We start from the raw sequence: 19,473 nt of genomic DNA, 5'->3' as shown, positions 1-19,473 counted from the left end.
TAAAATTAAATTCGGTATGAGACATCACAAAATTAAAATAATTTTATTAAAACATAAAACAACATTTAACATAAAAATAATTATAAAATAAAACACTCCAATGTGGATAGAGACAAAATAAAACAAACTTTTCATACACGTAGGACGAATAAATAGAGAAACATTAAAAGAGAGCATTTGAATTCCAATAAAGAGTCTTCTTCCTTGATTTAATTCTCTTTCTTAACAAGATCTTCTCTTATTAAATATTGTCGAATAATTGGTACACGAAATAGCGGGACCGAAAGTACAGCACCAACACAAGCTCCAATCCAATAAACAATAATATGTTCCAAATTTGTATGACCATTACATCCCCATTTCAAAGCAGTTGCCAGAACAGGATTGAAATAACCACCCGAAAAGTTGAATGCTGAAAACATAAGGTAGTTAAAAGCGTAAACTTTTATTGAGAGGTATTTTCCCATAAGTAAGTTTATAAAATTGGTATGTTAGATCTAATCTACTGGTTAGGCTTGGCAATAGTTAATACTTACCCGCTACAACTAGACTTGTGCCAATAAAAGAATCAATAATACTACTAAAGCGTGGTCCAGTTTCAGTTAGAGATTTTGATGCAAGACGACATAGGAGGGTTGCAATTCCTTCAATTACTGCGCCAACATAAGGATGTACCTATTTTTAAGTATATTTGTTATATGTTATTCATTTTGAAGATAAGAACTTTGGTTTTAGGATAAATTACTAATGTATTCCACTCTAAATTAAAATCAATTTAAAAGAAGTTATCCATTATTTTGCTTTGCCTTATTCTACCCATGTAGAGCTTATAACTAAATATGATCAAGGAAGTATCTCCAAGTCCATCCATGGAAGAATTACTATCTGTTATAAAAAGATCATATCCACATCAATCTAACCTGCTTAAAACTCGAAAAAAAACAAGCAAATCTGATTTAATAAGGAGTGTGAAACGACTTGAAATCTATCGTTTTCGTTCCTAACCTTGTTTCGCTCACCTAATAATAAGAACTTTAAACTATGGTACGTAGATTCTAACAAAAAATATAAAACCTTGTGCTTGCAATAAAAGCTAGACTATAATACAAGCGTAGTCACCACACTGTCAATGGCAAGATCTTCTGCTGAATTTTAGAAAGGAATGAAATTAGTAAGTGGAGCTAAGCTTACTATAGGGTTTTTTAGGGTATGAGTTTTTTTGTATGGAAATCATGGTCTTGTATTGATTTATTTGCTGATCTTCAACGGTATTTTGATATGAATTTGATTTACAGTCGAATACCTCTTAGCCTTTTTTGTTTCTACCCAAAAACTGAACAATCATATGACCTTTTTGCCAAGTTGAGGATATATAATAAGTGTAGTTTTGGGAATCATTGTTAGAAAGAAAAACTGGGAGCCATTTGAAAAATTTCGAATAAGGGACAATTTATTTTTTTTACTTGTTCCGCGACATCGACTGTTTTTACATTTTTCACCGTGGCAATCACTTCAGCAATCGATTTTTACAGTCAAAGTCCTCTAGTCAAACTTTCAAAAATAAATACAAAATTGAAGAGATTGGTGCATGGATGAAAATAATATTATTCTGAAGAATGGTCACTTTCTTTCAGGAAAAGCATTACAAAGATTAGAAAAAAATATATAGAAATAGAGAGATTCTGTTTACAAACCTTTCGTATTAGAGAATTTTTACTGTATTGCTTTTTTTTTTTGATTTTACACCGGTTGAGATTTGCTTGCGTAAACAAGTGATTTTAGTGCGATTTCTTTGTGATCAAGTGCTTTTTTTCTGAAAAATATTTCTTTATCTACTAAAGTAAGTACCTAAATTTTTTAAATTTACGCCTATTATTTATGAGATCCTATAATAATAGAGAATCATGGATGCTACAATGGATCGTGTTCTGTATCTCCTGAATGCATCTTCCAACCGGGATTTGACTGCGGCGGAGCAAGAGTTGATGAGAATTACTCCAGGTTCCTAGAAGAGGAAGAAGTTCGACGCATTGACACTGAGGAGGATAGTGATACTGATAACGATGGAGATTTATCAGATGCCGATGATCCAAACTATGAACCAGATACTGCTTTGTACACGGGTTTCGCAGGCTGGTTTAGATATGGAAGAAGAAGAGGAGGTAGAAAGACAACAGCAAAGAAGCCGGAATGGACACGAAGATGAAGACCCTATTGCACCAAACAGAGGAATGCGGTATGTTGCAAGAAATGCCAAATTCGATGACATTTGGTGGTCAATGCCGGACGAAAGCGAAAGACAAAGAACAATGAGAAATCGAAATGAACGAATGAGACATGTTCCAAAATGCACCAACTTGTTTTCGAGAAAGGCTGAGGTTTTCAAGTCCTTAATTACTCAAAATATTGTTGGAAATATTGTGCTGGAGACAAACAGAAAGGCAAAGAGAACTTACGAGGAGAATTGTTTGTCTCTCAACCCAAAGCAAATGCGTAGATGGTATGACAATTTTGTTGTGTGCTGGAGCTGAAAAAGCCTATGGGGTGGAAGCGAAGGATCTTTTTCATCCAACTAGTGTACCATTCTACCGCGCTGTTATGTCTCTGGAACGATTTGAACAAATACGACGCTTTATACGTTTCGATGACGGAAGAACGAGAGCGTTTCGTCTTCAAACTGACAAATTAGCTGCATTTAGGTATAAAAGATAAAATGTTTGATTGATAGGCTTACAAATTTGTACCAATTTTCTAGGTACGTTTGGGATTTGTTTCAACAAAATCTTGTTGAGTTTTACAAACCGTCAAAGGAGCTGACAGTAGATGAACAGTTGGTCGGCTCAAGGGGAAGATGCCCGTTCAAAATGTTTATGCCAAACAAGCCAGGAAAATATGGCATCAAATTTTTTTGGATAGTTGACGCCGTAAACAGTTATCCACTTCGAGGTGAAATTTATGTTGGCCAGCAACCATGCGATAATCGGTCCGATGGCATATCTCACCAGCTGGTAATGCGGTTAGCTGAGAGATATTTAGGCATGAATTACAACATAACGACAGATAATTATTTCACATCGGTACCATTAGCCTTGGAGCTTATGAGTAAAAGAACAACCACGATTGGTACTATAAAGTCCAATAAGCCACAATTGCCAAAGTCATTTACACCAGTGGATAAAATCTTCAAGCAAACGAGGGACAAATTTTCAATAAAATTTTGCTATTCGAGATGCTTGCTACGCAAGCAATACAAAAAAATGTGCTAATGATGTCCACTGCTCATCATGAGGATAAAATTGATGAGGTCACAAAAAAACCTGCAGTTATTATGGATTACAACTCAACCAAAGGAGGAGTTGATACATTCGACCGTTTGGCAACAGTTTATACCTGCAAGCGAAAAACTAATCGTTGGCCTGTTACTCTCTTTAACAACCTTTTGGATTGTGCAGGAGTTGCAGCGTATAGAATGTTTGATGTCTGTCAGCCTAACTGGTGTTCGAGCAAGAAAAGGTCAGAAAAAAGAAAAAAATTTAAAAGAATTAGCCTTTGAACTTGCAGATAGCTATATCAAAAATCGAATAGCTAAGCCAACTCTTCAAAAAAGTGTTAAAACAGCAATGAGTTTGATCGGGTATGAAATTACATCTATAAGTACCTAACCGACAATCCAACAAAACAAAGCAAAGCAACGTTGTGATACCTGCAAGAAAGAAAAAAGGGACAACAAAACTACGGCGGTCTGCGATCTGTGCTATGTTGCAGCTTGCAGTAAGCATTACATAAGAATGTGCGAGAAATGTTTTGTGACCAAAACTGCAATTGATACTACCGAAAGCGAAGAAGATGACATTTTTGACGTAGATTCACTTCCATCAACTTCAGCCGGTCCACCAGCAAAGCGCCAAAAAAATAGAAATACAAATTAATTTCAAAAAGTGGTGGTTGTAAATTACCTATTACTTTAAAAGCTTTTTTAAATTTTGTTTTCAAATAAATAATATCATAAAAAATAATAGTGTTTGTAAAATATTTTTTTTTATTTCACTATTTTCAAGTAATTCATAGGGAAAACCTTCGTGGGCACACAGTGCCCAAGTACACGTAAACTAGAATTTTTTAAGTACACGGGTCTAGGGTTAAAGAATCATTCTTCGTTGCTCAATATGGTATGCAAGGTCTCAAAGTTCCACTAAGCTGCGCCATATATCAAAGATCATTTTTTGGATTCAACATTTTCGGAAGAAGAATTGATTACAGCGATAGACAGAGCAAAACTATACAAGGCAGCTGGAACAGACCGAATTCCGGTTAAATTTTTCAAGTATGCATCCCGCAATTTAAAAGCCCAACTTCTTCGCTGTTATAATAAAATCTTCGAGTTTGGAGTTATTCCTCCTAGTTTTCTGTCTTCGGTGATTTTCCCATGCATCTGTTTCAGAGAATTATCGAGGAATATCGTGTCTATGAAGATATTTGCGAGTATGATATTCAGTAGACTTACTTCGTGGGTGAACGTGAACTCCAAGCTGCGTGAGCTGCAAGCTGTATTCTCTGGATATTCAACTACTGATCAGGTGTCTCTGCTACTTAATATTGCAAATGTGTACTTAAATCGTGGACAAAAACTATATGCCTTTTTATAGATTTTAAGGCAGCATTGATCGAGAGGCATTGAATATCGGCATATCTTCCAAAATTATCAGTATTTTAAGAGCTCTTTATGCTAAAGATTCAATAGCCGTTTGGGATGGAGAATGCCTTTCTGAAGATTTCAGTTCTTCAATGGGCCTAAAACAAGGATGTGTGTTGAGTACTTTATTATTCAATCTCTTTATTGAGGATTAAGTGGAGTACACGGGAGGAGGGGTGAACTTTGCTGGAGAAAATCGTATCGTAATTTTATCGGAATCGGTGTTACCATAACAAGTAACCTTTGTATGAAAAAACATATCAAGTTAGAACTGCACTTTGCGTTTGCATTGCAAATAAATCCATCCACCACTCAGCAAAGTATAAACTGTTTTAAGTGTGGGGCTACAAAGAATATGAGGATGTGGACAAATTATTACGTTTCTTTTTGAAGCGAGTCTTTGCTCTCCCATCAACAACGCCTAATTATTTGCTTTATATCGAAACAGGTTTGCCACCGTTGTTCATCGACACGCTCAAGATTCATTTCGATTACGTTGTCAAAATACTCCGATTGGATTCATCAAGGCTGGTCAATAGAGTATCATCATAAATCGGTTTAATTTTGTAAAAATTTGGATCGATCTTGCAAATTTGATTTGGGTGAATCGATCGAATTTGATTTGGATAATCTAAAGATTTTTAAAGGAAGTCTTTACTCACTTGTTGCTAAATTGGATGAGAAATATCGGCAAAATTTCATCAACCTGGCTAAAGCATCGCAGTATAGAGACTTCTATATTAAGTTGAAGTTTAATCTAGGAGAATCAAACTACTTCGACGACAAGAACTCAACGGATATGATTTCTTCAATTCTACGAGCCAGAGGTGAGATACTTTCTCTGAACTACATACCTCACAGACCAGACCTGCCTATCGAGTGCCAACTCTGCTACACCCATTAGAGAGAGAATATCGGACATTTTTTAGGATTTTGTCCTATTATCCAAGAAATTCGTCGGGACAATTTTCGGGAAGAACCAATTTGAAGCTGAAGATGTAATACAAACCCTTAATGGAGCAAAAAGCTGGGATAGACTTTAAAAATTCCTACAATGGCTTACAGAAAAAGATTTCTTACAGAGAGCTTTTAATTCTTCCAGTGCATTTAAATTTGGTTATTCTTTTTTTTTTCTTTTTGCTGTATCTTTTCATTGAAATTTAAAAAAAATTGTTTTATATAAACTTGTTTAAAAGTAATTTCCACTGATTTAATTTTATTAATACATTTAATCTCACTTTTTATCTTTATTTTTTTGTTTGTTTTCGCTTTCAGAATTCATATTCTGTCAATCTGACCGAGCGATGGTTTTAAAACTAGGTCTTAAAAGACTTGTAATTATTTATTATATAACTGAATTTTGTATATAAATAAATTCATATCTATTCTATTCTATTCAATTGATCAAAATAATTGATGGGAATTAAGTTTTACAGAATTTGCATATGGTCAAGGGTGGCGTATACCTACTCACTATTTTACAAGTTTGTTTGAAAAACAAATCAAAAAACTTAACAGGCTTGCGCTCTTCTACCAAAACGTAAGGGAACTTCGTAGCAAGACTACTGACATTTTTCTTAACTCCCAATCATTTCCACACGACGTATTCATTTTGACAGAAACGTGGCTTAATTCAAGATTTTCCGACACAGAACTTTTTAGTCAAGAGTTCGAAGTTTACAGAAACGATCGTCATGTTGGTAATGCAAAGGATTTAGGTGGAGGTGTTCTCATAGCGGTAAAAAATACATATTTCTCTTCTTCTGTATCTTTTCCATTTGTGTTATCAATTGAACTGGTATGTGTAAAGATAATGGTACAGACTAAGACTTTTTTCATTTTAAAAGTTTACATTCTTCCAAAAAGTTTGGAGTCTGTTTATAACGATCTCTCCTTGGCATTAGACTATCTTATAAATTTGTCCAGCTCTGACACCAATATCTTACTTCTAGGTGATTTTAATTTACCACACATTGACTGGATTCCATCCGAAGATGAATCCTGCCTTGAAGCCGCTCCTTCTTCTTCACAAATGGAACTATCTCTTCTCGATAAAGTCCTTCTTACTGACTTACAGCAAACAAGCTGTATTAAAAACTCAAAAAATCGAATTCTCGATTTAGTCTTTTCTTCTGACGCTATTAGTACTCTTGTTCTAGAATCTAGATCAGGAATTACTAATATTGACATATATCACCCCCCTTTAGACATTTTTTTTTGAATTAAGTAATCACCTTACTAAGCACAGTAATTCTTTTGATTGCTTATGTTATTTTGATTTCAGAAGAGCCAATTTCCATCAGTTGTTAAGAGATTTAACCATTTCTGGAATTGCTAATACACTAGGATTTTCTAACATTGACGAAGCAGTTTCAACTTTTTAAAGTATCCTTAATTATTGTTTTGAAAAAATGTACCGATAAAGGAATCAAGAAATACAAACTTTAGCCATCCTTGGTAGACGAAAGAATTGCGTTTACTGTGTAACAAAAGAAATAAGGCATGGAAAACGTATCTCAAAACTCTGTCTCCAGTCAACTTCTCTCTTTTCTTTTTATGTTGAACTATTTAACCAATTTAAATCTCTTTCTAATTTTGTATATGCTTGTTATGTTACTGATATGGGCACCCCTTTGAAAGAGAATCCTAAAAAAATGTGGAACTTTGTAAACTCAAAGAAAAAATCAGATGGCTTTCCAATTAACTTCACTTACAAGAACCTTTCGTTAGATAAAACTTTTGATATCTGTAACGATTTCGCAACGAATTTCCGTGAGTCATTTGTTAATAGCCCTCAAGTATATTTTAATAATCTTCACATTTTTTCGCAAACTAGTTGTAGTCACATACCTGTGCTACAGAGTACGGTCCTTGATCTTTTATCTGCGTTGAATATTGACTGCTCAGCCGGTCCTGATGGTATTCCCCCGATAGTACTAAAAAAGTGTAGTAATGCTATAGTTGAACCCCTTACGTTTTTATTCAAACTTTCTCTTAAAACAGGAAAATTTCCCAGTATATGGAAGAAGTCATTTCTAACACCAATTTTCAAGAAAGGTAACAAGTCGGATATAAGCAACTACAGGCCCATTGCAAAGCTTTCGTGGATTCCTAAAGTATTTGAACAAGTTGTTTGTGAAAGCGTAGCATATTTTAGTAAAAATATCATTTGCGAACAGCAACATGGTTTTGTGAAAAAAAGATCAATCGTTACCAATCTCCTTACATCCTCAAACATATGTTCAAACGCTTTAGAACAAGGTTATAAAGTTGACTGTGTATACACTGACTTTTCTAAAGATTTTGACCAACTTAGCAACGGAATTATTTTATTTAAACTTAAGGCTCTTGGTTTTCCTCCATTTTTCTTAGCTTGGATTAAGTCATACCTTGAAAACAGATTCTACGAGGTAAAATTTAGAAATTGTCATTCTAAACCTTTAGTTGCTCAATCTGGTGTTCACCAGGGAAGCCATCTTGGCCCTTTTCTGTTCATCCTGTCTATTAACGATGTATCGTCATGTCTACGCTCAAGTTAACTTCTCATTTTTGCTGACGATATGAAGATTTTCAAAATAATAAAGTCCAACCATGATCGTATTCTTTTACAAGCCGACATTGATAGTTTCACATTTTGGTGTGGGAAAAATAGCCTTTCACTGAATGCCAGACGATAACTTTTACTAAAAACTAATCAGTAACGTATTTGACTACTGTATATCACAGCAAAAACTCTGTCGTGTCTCCACATTTAAAGATTTAGGTGTACATCTCTGTTCCAACTTAGAGTTTACACATCATATTAATTTTATTGTTAATAAGGCAAGTTCTATATGCTTGGTTTTATAAAACGCTGGGCAATGGAGTTCGATGATCCCTATATTACTCTTTCTTTGTAAGGGTGATTTTTTTGAGGTTAGGATTTTCATGCATTAGTATTTGACAGATCAAGCGGGATTTCAGACATGGTGTCAAAGAGAAAGATGCTCAGTATGCTTTGACATTTCATCATGAATAGACTTACTAACGAGCAACGCTTGCAAATCATTGAATTTTATTACCAAAATCAGTGTTCGGTTCGAAATGTGTTTATCGACAAATTTTGTTCAGCGATGAGGCTCATTTCTGGTTGAATGGCTACGTAAATAAGCAAAATTGCCGCATTTGGAGTGAAGAGCAACCAGAAGCCGTTCAAGAACTGCCCATGCATCCCGAAAAATGCACTGTTTGGTGTGGTTTGTACGCTGGTGGAATCATTGGACCGTATTTTTTCAAAGATGCTGTTGGACGCAACGTTATGGTGAATTGCGATCAATGCTAACAAACTGATAGCTTGTATTAAATTAAATAAAATAAAATAAATAAAAATAAAACTTTTTGTTGCCAAAAATGGTAGAAATGAACTTGGTTGACATGTGGTTTCAACAAGATGGCGCTACATGCCACACAGCTCGCGATTCTATGGCCATTTTGAGGGAAATCTTCGGAGAACAATTCATCTCAAGGAATGGACCGGTAAGTTGGCCACCAAGATCATGCGATTTGACGCCTTTAGACTATTTTTTGTGGGGCTACGTCAAGTCTAAAGTCTACACAAATAAGCCAGCAACTATTCCAGCTTTGGAAGACAACATTTCCGAAGAAATTCGGGCTATTCCGGCCGAAATGCTCGAAAAAGTTAACCAAAATTGGACTTTCCGAATGGACCACCTAAGACGCAGCCGCGGTCAACATTTAAATGAAATTATCTTCAAAAAGTAAGTGTCATGGACCAATCTAACGTTTCAAATAAAGAATCGATGAGATTTTGCAAATTTTATGCGTTTTTTTTTTAAAAAAGTTCTCAAGCTCTTAAAAAATCACCGTTTATTTTGTGAGTGTGTTAGGCTATATTTGTATTATTTTTTACTAACAACTAACACATGCACTTATGATGAGCCTCTGATCGTAGTTTGACGCTTGCTATAAGCTTACTACTTTCTGAAATTCTGAAGTGTATGAGTTAAATTGAACATTTTTGAACAGAAGAATTTAAAATAATTTCATATAAGAGGGCTGAGAATAACGTGTATTATGAAACTTTGAACTTCTATATCTAGGAGAAATGTAACAATAAATATTACCTGTAAATCAGCTGAACACTCTTCAAAAGCCCTTCCTTTATGGGTTTCGGCAAATTCAAACCACCAAAAAACCTGAACAATTCTGTAAACACAACATCCTCCCATCAGTTCGGCCCAAGTTCGCAGTGCTACTTCACGCAATGAAATCTTCCCTTCGAGCAAGTCCTCCATATGAGTGTAAGGACATGCCGAAGCATCACCCCAAACCTTACCCCACCAAACGGTAAGGATAAATAGAAAGACTGCATATGCTGCTACTCCAAAATTATCAGCAACTGCATAAGAAAACAAAATATTTTAAAAATGTATTTAAAAAAAGAAAATTTATACTTATGATCAATTCGAAACAACAAGCACACAATTCAGCAGCTGCGATAGCTTCATTAACCAGGACCGGTACAAGGCCCTCCTTCAACAATCGACCAGCTACTTTGCGTGCGATTTGTGCTAGAACACAGCAACCGACCATGAAGCCAGTGCTTACCCCTAGCGCTGACATTGACATTTTATAGCCGTTCTTCCTTGAACGTTTTTCAAATTATGCAATCTTAGAATAATAGAACGATCTTTGAATTGCTTTTGGAACACGATCAATGCGTAAACTCAACAAAACAATAAAACTTTAATTATTATTATCACGCATAGTTATTCATCAGAATCGGAATCAGAATGGCCGGGACGGACACAGGTAAATACATTCAAAACAATATTATTATTATTATTTTAGTTCTGTGTGTATAAAGAAAAGCGCCAATTTCGGTGACGACACAGTGCAAATAAAAATTGCTCAAGATACTTTTCTATCACTGTTTGAATGTGTATCTCAACAGACTAAGATACTAATTCGGTGCTATAAATAAACAATAAAATTAAGTACTAATTTTTCCATCTGACTTTTTCCGTTGGAAATTAAATAATGTTTTATTTTTTTTCTCACACTTTATTATAATTAAATTATTAGATTTGATTAAATTTTTATCAAGCTAAACATTTAAATTAATTCGGACACTTTTTGTGTGTTTCTCTTCTACAGAGAAGAAGAGAATTTAGTTCGTACGCAAAAGAATTTGTTTTAGACGCACTTTCATTGAAACACGACAAATGAAAACTTTGCTTCTGTTCTAGCCCTGACGATTGGCGCAAGTGATCGTATAGACTATAGGGGTTTTCAACTATTCCAATTATAAATAAGAGGTAAATATGCCAGGAAGCTTCTCACCATTTTCGTAGTACATCATGAATACTAATAATAATTTGTAACAAGCCCTAGGTGGAGGGAGGAATTAAATGGCTTTTTTAAGCTTGTGCAATTAGCAGAATAATTAAACATTTTTGAATTATTACAGTTTTTAATGATATTTTTTCGATAAATTTGTTACATATAAAACTTTTTATTGAATTTAAGATTTTTCAAAAAAAAAAACTAATTATAAATTGATCAACTTTCAGAAAATGTCACTTACGATCTTTTTAGTTCTGTAATATGTAGCCAAACTTATGTACCAATAAAATTAAAGGGCTCAAGAAAGTTTACTAGTTAAAAAGCAGAGCATTACAAAGCTACAGAAATATCGCTAATACTGAATCAAATAGAAGTTCCTCGCAATAGGTCTTTGTACAAGTTTAAGATTAGGATGGATTTGTTTTAATTTTTCGAGGGACAAACAAATACTTATTTTTAATAATTTTTAGGGATCAAAACAGTATCATTTGGAAACTCATCTATGACTTAAGGCTGACCGATATTTAAGTTTTATGCATGCAGATTAAACTGGAGTCGGGGGATGTGCTTTTGGAACCTGAAATTGAACTTTTAAATTTGTTGTGTGCCATTGACTGGAATCAATTACTATTTTTTAATTGTAATATTAACGATATGTGTAACGTTTTTTTTAAATACAATCTTTAACTGTTTTTTATTAATTCCTCTTAAAAGGGCTCGTAGTAACTCAAATGTACCACCGTGGTTTGATTTACATCTCAAAAACATACAAAAGAAAGAAAAGAGCTGATGAAGATTATGAAACTTGTTTAATTCTCAAGTAATATTTCTTGAATAGAATGTGACTTACTTACTTTCTTAACTAAGGCCACACCCAACAAACCTTTCCATCTAGCTCGGTCCCTAGCTAGATGTTTCCAGTTGGGTGAGGTCACTTTCCAGTTGTGCGCGCCGACTGATCCGCGGTCTTCCTGTGGGTGTGGATTCGAAGACTTTCCGGGCCGGAGCATTGGTTTCTATTCGCTCTACGTGACCCAGCCATCTTAGTCTATGGACTTTTACGCTTCTGGATAAGTCTACGTTGCTGTACAGCCCGTACAGCTCGTCCTTCCATCTTCTCCTCCACTCCCCTTCGATGCATACGGGACCGTAGATCACACGAAGAACTTTTCTATCGAAGCGACCCAAGGTGCCTTCATCCGCTTTTGTCATAGTCCATGCTTCTGCGCCGTATAGTAGGACGGGGATGATAATGGTCTTGTATAGCGACACTTTGGTCCATCGAGAGAGAACTTTACCAATCAATTGCATTCTTAGTCCAAAGAAACAGCGGTTATCAAGAGTTATTCTGAGTTTGATCTCAGCGATGGTGTTTTTTTCTGCGTTTACAGTGGAGCCTAGATAACGATGACCTTGACTACCTCATAGTTACGTCTGTCGATGGTGACGTTTTGACCAAGATGTATGTCCTTTCTTGACGACAGCATGTACTTTGTTTTGCCCTCATTAACCGTTAAACCCATTTTTGCCGCCTCTGCCTCAATACTCACAAAAGCCTCATTGACATCACGCTGAGTTCTTCCGATTATGTCAATGTCATCAGCATATGCTAATAATTGGACACTTGGACAGACTTTTGAAAGATAGTGCCTCTAGTGTTGACGTGTAAGCTCTGCACTATTCTTTTAAGCACGATGTTAAAAAAAATCAAATGACAGCGCATCACCTTGTCTAAAACCTTTTTTGACATCGAAAGGTTCTGTTAAGTTGTTTCCAACCTTTATGGAGCAGCCTGAATTCTCCATGGTCAACCTGGGTGTTGGTTTGGTGTTTTTGGGTTTTTCCAGGATCTGCCATAATGTGAATATTTGATCGACTGTGGATTTTCAGGAAAGAGTTAAAAAAGCTACAGCAGCTCTTTTCCAGCTCTTTTGCAAGAAGCAAATGGGGTTTTTAACCTCGCATAACCTATTGGCTATACACATCGGTCATCCGACCAATACTTATGTACGGGGTTGCAGTATTGTGGACTCGACTGGGGAAAGTCACATAGTACGACAAACTCAGCATAGTCCAACGCACTGCATGTCTCTGCATAAGCTGGGCATTGAAAACCACACCCTCATCAGCGTTAGATACTCTCCTCCATCTCACACCCCTTGACATCTTCAGTAAACAAGTGGCAGCGAGTACAGCTATAAGACTCAACGCCTCATCTCAATGGACCAACAACAAAGTGGGGCACTCCATCATTTTGAACCTCTTTGGTTCTATACGAAAGTACATATACTACACTATTCCAGAACCCCAATTTGGAAAAAACTTCCAAGTATCCATTCCTTCCAGAGATGAATGGGAAGACAAAAACTCCTGGATGACAAAAGCATTCATTTTTATACAGATGGATCCAAGGCAAATGAGGGGTTGGTAGTGGTGTGTACTCAGAAAAGCTTAATATAAGCATCTCATTCCGCCTCCCTAATTATTGTAGCGTCTTCCAAGCGGTAATTTTAGCGATCAAAGAGGTTCTCTCCTGGCTAAGAGAAAACGTGATATCAGCTCAACTCTCAAACGGTCCTCGATTGTCGATCGTCTCTTATGGAGATGGCGCAGCAATTTAACATTCACCTATGTTGAGTGCCGGGCCACAGGGACATTACAGGAGATTGTGGAGCCGATGAACTCGCTAAAAATGGAACCGTCATGCCTATTTCAACTAAGAGGGAGTAGATAGGTATACCGATAGCTACATGTAAACTTCTGCTAAAAGAAACAGCTTTTGCGATAGCAAACTTTAGGTTTCACAATTTACCAACAAGCGTAGCCACAAAACTCATATGCCCTTCACTGGGCCTAAAGCGCTCTAAAGACTTGTTATCTCAAAGCAGACTTCATATTAGCTCCCTAATATGTGTCCTTACGAGACACTGTCTTATAGGCAGACACGCAATACGACTTGGTGTAGCCTCAAATGACTTCTGCAGGAGCTGTATGGACGAAGAAGAAGAGAAAACAAACTCTCACCTTCTTTGCACTTGTCCTGCTCTTTCAATAACGCGCAAACTTCATCTGGGAGACTACTCTTTTGATAATCCCAGTGATCTAGCTAAAAAGGATATCAAATATCTTCTTCGCTTTATAAAAAGCTCAAAATGGTTCGACTAGTAAGAAGTAATTCTCGACTTTGTACCTTCTTCGAGCATCTCCCTATTTTGCCTTTGGTCTGGATACCCGAAGTGCTACCTTGGCTACAACGAGGTAGTGGTCCGATTCGATGTTAGCACCTCGGAAAGTTCGTACATTCATGATGCTGGAAGCGTGCCTGGCGTCGATCGCATTATGGTCAATCTGGTTGACAGTAAATTGATCTGGAGAACTCCAAGTTCCTTTGTGGGTTATGGCGTTTCGCCCCGCAGTAAAATCTATGAGCCTGAATCCGTTGTCGGAAGTGTTGTCGTGCCGGCTGTTTTTCCTGATTATTCCAACAAAGATGTCTTCCCTTCCTAGCTTGGCATTAAAATCGCCCAGGACAATTTTAATATCGTAGCTGCTCATATGAGTTGTCGAATAACAAATCTTTGGTGTGGTCATCCTTCATTTTCTTCTGTGGGGGCTAATGTTGCCGAATTTAGACTTGATGCGTATGGTCATGAGGCACCCATTGATACTACTATAGCTCAAGACTTCTTGCCTAAGTCTGGCTCCAAATACGAAGCCGCATCGAAATAAGCGCTGTTGGTTTTCGTGGTAGCAGTCACCATCCATCCCATCGTATTTCTGGATGGTGGTGATGTCTGCTTTATAGCAGTCTAGGGCCTCCGCTAATTCTTCGGCTGCACGTGGTCTGTTAAGGGACCTAAAATTTCACGTGCATATCCGAAGTTCGTTGTCCTTAATTCGTTAGCGTAGGTTGTCAATAGTAAATCTTTCCGTATCCGAGGCTTGTTGGTGCATCGCAACTATGAAGTTTTTACGTGGCCAGCAATTCACCCCGACGGCACAACCCCCGACCTGGAGGGCCAGAACCTTAGTATAGCTCCAAGGAAGGGGAGAGGGATAAACCGCCTGACCTGGGCTCCGAATAAGTCGTAGAAGCCCTAAAAGGTGTTCACTAAGTAGTTCAACCTTAATGGAACTGTAGACGCCACCGTTGATTACATCTCGGGAATTCCTCTGCGGCCGTCTGGATAAGGACAGGTGCCTTAGTGGAAACACCTCTCCCTCCCTCTCTCGTTTGCTGGCCCCAAAAACTTTCTACTTTCCCAATCTTCAGTTGAGGTATTAGGCACCCGATGTTCACCACGGGGAGGGGAGAGTAGAAGTTGATAGACAGAGGTAAAATAAATTATATAAATTGGTTGGCGCAACATTCCGTTTGAGAACTAGGGCCTAGTGACTGACAACTTTCTACCATTCGTGTGTGCGAGTACTGTTGTCAGGGATGGAAAGGACTTACAGTTTTAAGCCAAATCCGAACGGCAAATTTGAGAGGCACTTTTTATGACAAGAATTACTCTTGGAGCATTTGTCAATTTCTCGCAAGAGGCAGTACCCGTGAAAAAAACTTAAGGTGGCATAGCCATGGGAACGAACCCAAGACCTCTTGCATGACAGTCCATCGCACTAACCATCATGCCACGGGTACTACGGTAGACAAAGGTGGGTTTTTAGAAAAACCTGTGGACGCTTGTGTTGTTTTGAATGTACATGTTTACCATTTAAACAGCTTAGAATAATTAATTTAAATTAAGTAAATTATAAGTATTAAGCTAAGTATTGTTCCCATAAGTATTTAACGAATTAGAATTAATCTAATTTTGGAAGGCTAGTGGAAAAACCACTAAACATTTTATCGATGAAGGAAGGTCGACTTTTTTATTTTTTTTTAGTTTAACCATCTGAGCAAGTTAGTTACCGAACCAACTTGGTTTCCTGACGTTGCAGGTCAATCCACCAACGCTCTTACCTCTGATCCTAATAAATATGTGATCAGTGTATTACCGCCTCTAGGCACATCGGACCAAATCTGCAAATTACTTATGCCCATCAAAACCTACATTAAAGGAAAAATCCTTATGAAAACCGTTTGGCAATATGAGGATGTTATGTGGGACAGTCTCAACTACTTTTTCAGGAACTTTAGCTGCTTACTATGTTTTTTTTTCGATAGTGATGTGGATTAAAGGGCAGATATGATAATAAAACTTAAATCATTGTGGATCGAAAACATTATTTGTCCAGCCTATCCCTTAAAAAGGCTATCTCTACCTATCTTCCAATCGTCCAATAATACTTACGTCCTTCTTTTCAAGGTCATGGGAACGCTGATCAATTTTCAGCTTGAGAAATATCTTAATGAACGAAAGTGATCTCATGCTTATCTCACCGAACAGTGTAACAAATCTTTACATCGTTTTGGAGAATGTAAAATTACTGCACTCTTATCGAAAATGTTTGAATTTGGTATTGATGAGCAGCGTTGTTCCTAGGAAAAAAATATTGGGGCCATTTTCGGGGCCATTTTGACTTTTTTGGGGCCATTTATTTTGACCTTATTTATAGTATCACGTGTGGTCGAAATTCGACCATCTGAGCGCCAAAATATGATTTCACATATAAATAATATAATTCTAATTAATACTGATTTTCAAATGGTATATTTTTTTATTGTCAGACGTTAGGTATAAGTAGATAATATTAAAAAAGAAAGACAAGAAAATGAAATAAAAATAATCGAATAAAACATTAGGTTATATTTCATATTTTTGCATTAGTATTTTTTATTATTTCATCCATTTTTAACATAAGTATAACATAAAATATTTTTAATCTATTTTAACATTTTTTTTAATAATTCTGTAGGCGGAATAAAATTTCCACAGTTAACATTTATTAGAAAACCTTTAAAACTCATAAGAGCAGTAATAACTTCATAGCTGAGTCTATTTCGATTATCTGTTTTAATATTATTAAGAGCCGAAAAAACACGTTCTGCAGATGCACTGCTATGAGGTAAGCTTAAAATATTAATCGCGAAAGAGCAAATGTTATAATATAAAAAATTTGTATTCAAATTTTTCTTGTCTTTAAGACTGGCCCAGAATTTAATCGAATCTAATTGTTGCTCGGAGAAATCTATTTCTTCTATTATATTCTGAAGCTCTAAAACCAAGGCATCCTTAGAACATTCAAATAAACTAGGAAATTGTTTCAATAGAATCTCGTTAAATTGAATCGATATAGTTTTAAAATCATTTATATTTTTCTTCAAATAATTTGGATCAAAAATTTGGAAAGCACTTAAAACAGTATTGTCAATTTTAAACCTTTTTTTAATCTGGGTAATAAGTTCAATATAATAATTTTGAATTGAACTTAAAAATGTTTTCTTTTCTTCATCTTGAAGTGTATTAAATATGCCTTCAAAATCATTTCCATAAAAATATCATTTAAAGGTTTTTAATTTTTTTTTCAAAGCTCACATAATTTATACTTGTCAAACTTTGCAAATAATCATTTTCTACAAAATTTCGTAGAATAATAATTGATTTTTTTTGTATGTCATTTGACAATGTATGAATTCGGGGACATTCACTTTGAAAATGCAAATTCAAATCTGTTATAATTTTTAGTATGTATTTTAAAAAAATAAAATACATTTTATGTAGCGGATTATTTAAATTATTTAAATACGTTTTACCCTTTTCGTTTTTATCTTCGAAAACAACTGCAATAAAAAAATGTTTTAATGCTATCCAATTATTTAAAAAGTATTCAACCACCTCAAAGAACGATAGCCACCTGGTGGCAACAACTTTTTTGATCTTATTTTTTTTTTAAATTAAAATAATCTTGAAATATTTTGAGTTCATTCTGCCTTTTAGAGCTGTTCTTAAAGAACTGAAAAATTTCCTGAGGAAAAGAACAAATTTCTGTTTGCAAGGTACTTGAGGCGTACTCTGCACATTTGTGCATTGAATGCGAAGTGCAAACTACTGAATAAATTTCACTATTTAGCAGTGGCGAGGCGTGACTTATTTATAAAGTTAAGTCGGAGAAAAATGAGGGACTAGAAAAAATATCAGAAATGTACTTGCTGAAAAAGATCTCCCAACTGAAGTAACACTATTCGGAAGTGTTAAAAACAATCTACTCAAATTAAAAAATTGAGGAAATGTGTCGCGTAACATGTCTAACACGGGTGCTTAATCTTCAAGGTGACGAAGGGATGGAGTTGTATGCAAAAATTTTAAGTTCATTTTTTAAAGCTCTAAAATCGAATATTCCATGAAAAATATTTATTAAAGAAGATATTTTTTTATACGGCATTGTTGCTACAAAAGAATCCTATTTCGATTTATTAAGAATGTTAATCTAAGAATACTAAATTAGTAAAAGATGTATATCTTGCATTAAGTTGACCTATAATATTATCTTTAACTTGTGTACAAAAAAGCGTTTATAGCGCGTTTTTGAATCCGTTTCAAGCAATATCTTTTTCAATGGCGGTTCTCCGCAACCGTTAGCGTTTAGACTTTCGAAAATTGATTCAAATTTCTCTATGAAATCAGAACAAAGCCAAGACTCAAAACATTCTATTTCTCTCTTTGCGATTTCAACATCCGTTTGTTTATTTGGAATCAAATTGAAAAGAACACCGGAAATATTTGCTTTCTAATTTAATGGATAAGCTCAAAGGAGGGGTAGAGTGTCCTATTTCTACCACTTTTTTTTTCTTTAAGAAATTAAGTTTCTCAAAGTCATAATTTTTATCTGACAGAAAATCTTTTAAACAGCAATCTATTCCTATAAGAGCCGTTGTGACTTTTAAGTTACTAAAATTTAAACAAAATGCAACCACATTTCACAAATCACTTCCAATTCAAATTTTGTTCACACTTTTATTTATACACCTTGCACTGCAATCTGCCTCATTAATTTTGGCTACTTGTGCCACTTAATTAAAATAACAGTAACTTTCTGCCAAAAATAATTCCACTACGCAATTTTGCTTAAGTGGTAACCCCTGCTTCTTAAACTTCATCCGCCGAGAATGAAGGAAAATATCAAATAAGTCCATAGAAGACGGGTTACGTTTGGCTTTTTTTCTATACAGAATGGATGAATTTTTGTTTCCTCTATGAATAACAAGTGTAGTGCAGTGCGTCAACGTTCTGCTTTGCTTAGGCTCAACGTTTGTTTTTGCACAAGCAAGTGAATTTTCAGATACATAGAAATTCATCGAAAGAAAGGCGGTGAACATCGGGTTATTTCTATGCTTAAGAAAGCGTTGGTTGAATAAAGAAGCACGCGCCTAGCGAGAAGTAAAAGAGGAAACGGGAGAGAAAATAAATTTTGCTCTATTCAGCGATAAATTAATAACCCGGCGTACCTTGAAAGAAGCAAATACATGTTCATTAAATTATTGTAAAGTA

At 35.6% G+C, this 19,473-nt stretch overlaps 1 protein-coding gene across 1 annotated transcript; it reads right to left on the bottom strand.

Moving 5' to 3' along the window:
* Positions 1 to 17: 17 nt before the first annotated feature.
* LOC129954111 (aquaporin-11) lies at positions 18 to 10,968 on the bottom strand. The gene is made up of 4 exons (XM_056067798.1): positions 10,147 to 10,968; positions 9,817 to 10,091; positions 537 to 675; positions 18 to 412 (listed from the first exon to the last, which is right to left on the bottom strand). Exons 1-4 carry the CDS (start codon positions 10,319 to 10,321, stop codon positions 210 to 212), a joined length of 792 nt encoding a protein of 263 aa, XP_055923773.1. The 5' UTR covers positions 10,322 to 10,968; the 3' UTR covers positions 18 to 209.
* Positions 10,969 to 19,473: the final 8,505 nt, after the last annotated feature.

This window comes from Eupeodes corollae, chromosome 1, assembly GCF_945859685.1.
Source record: "Eupeodes corollae chromosome 1, idEupCoro1.1, whole genome shotgun sequence".
NCBI lineage: Eukaryota > Metazoa > Arthropoda > Insecta > Diptera > Syrphidae > Eupeodes > Eupeodes corollae.
The sequence above is the reverse complement of the archived record's forward strand: the minus strand, read 5'-3'. Positions and strand labels throughout refer to the sequence as shown.

Coding starts and splice junctions, on each gene's coding strand:
- LOC129954111 (XM_056067798.1), bottom strand. CDS start 10,321: ATGTCAATGTCAGCGCTAGGGGTAAGCACTGGCTTCATGGTCGGTTGC. Junction 10,092..10,146: donor TTGTTTCGAATTGATCATAA/GTATAAATTTTC, acceptor TTTCTTATGCAG/TTGCTGATAATTTTGGAGTA. Junction 413..536: donor CACAAGTCTAGTTGTAGCGG/GTAAGTATTAAC, acceptor TTATGTTTTCAG/CATTCAACTTTTCGGGTGGT.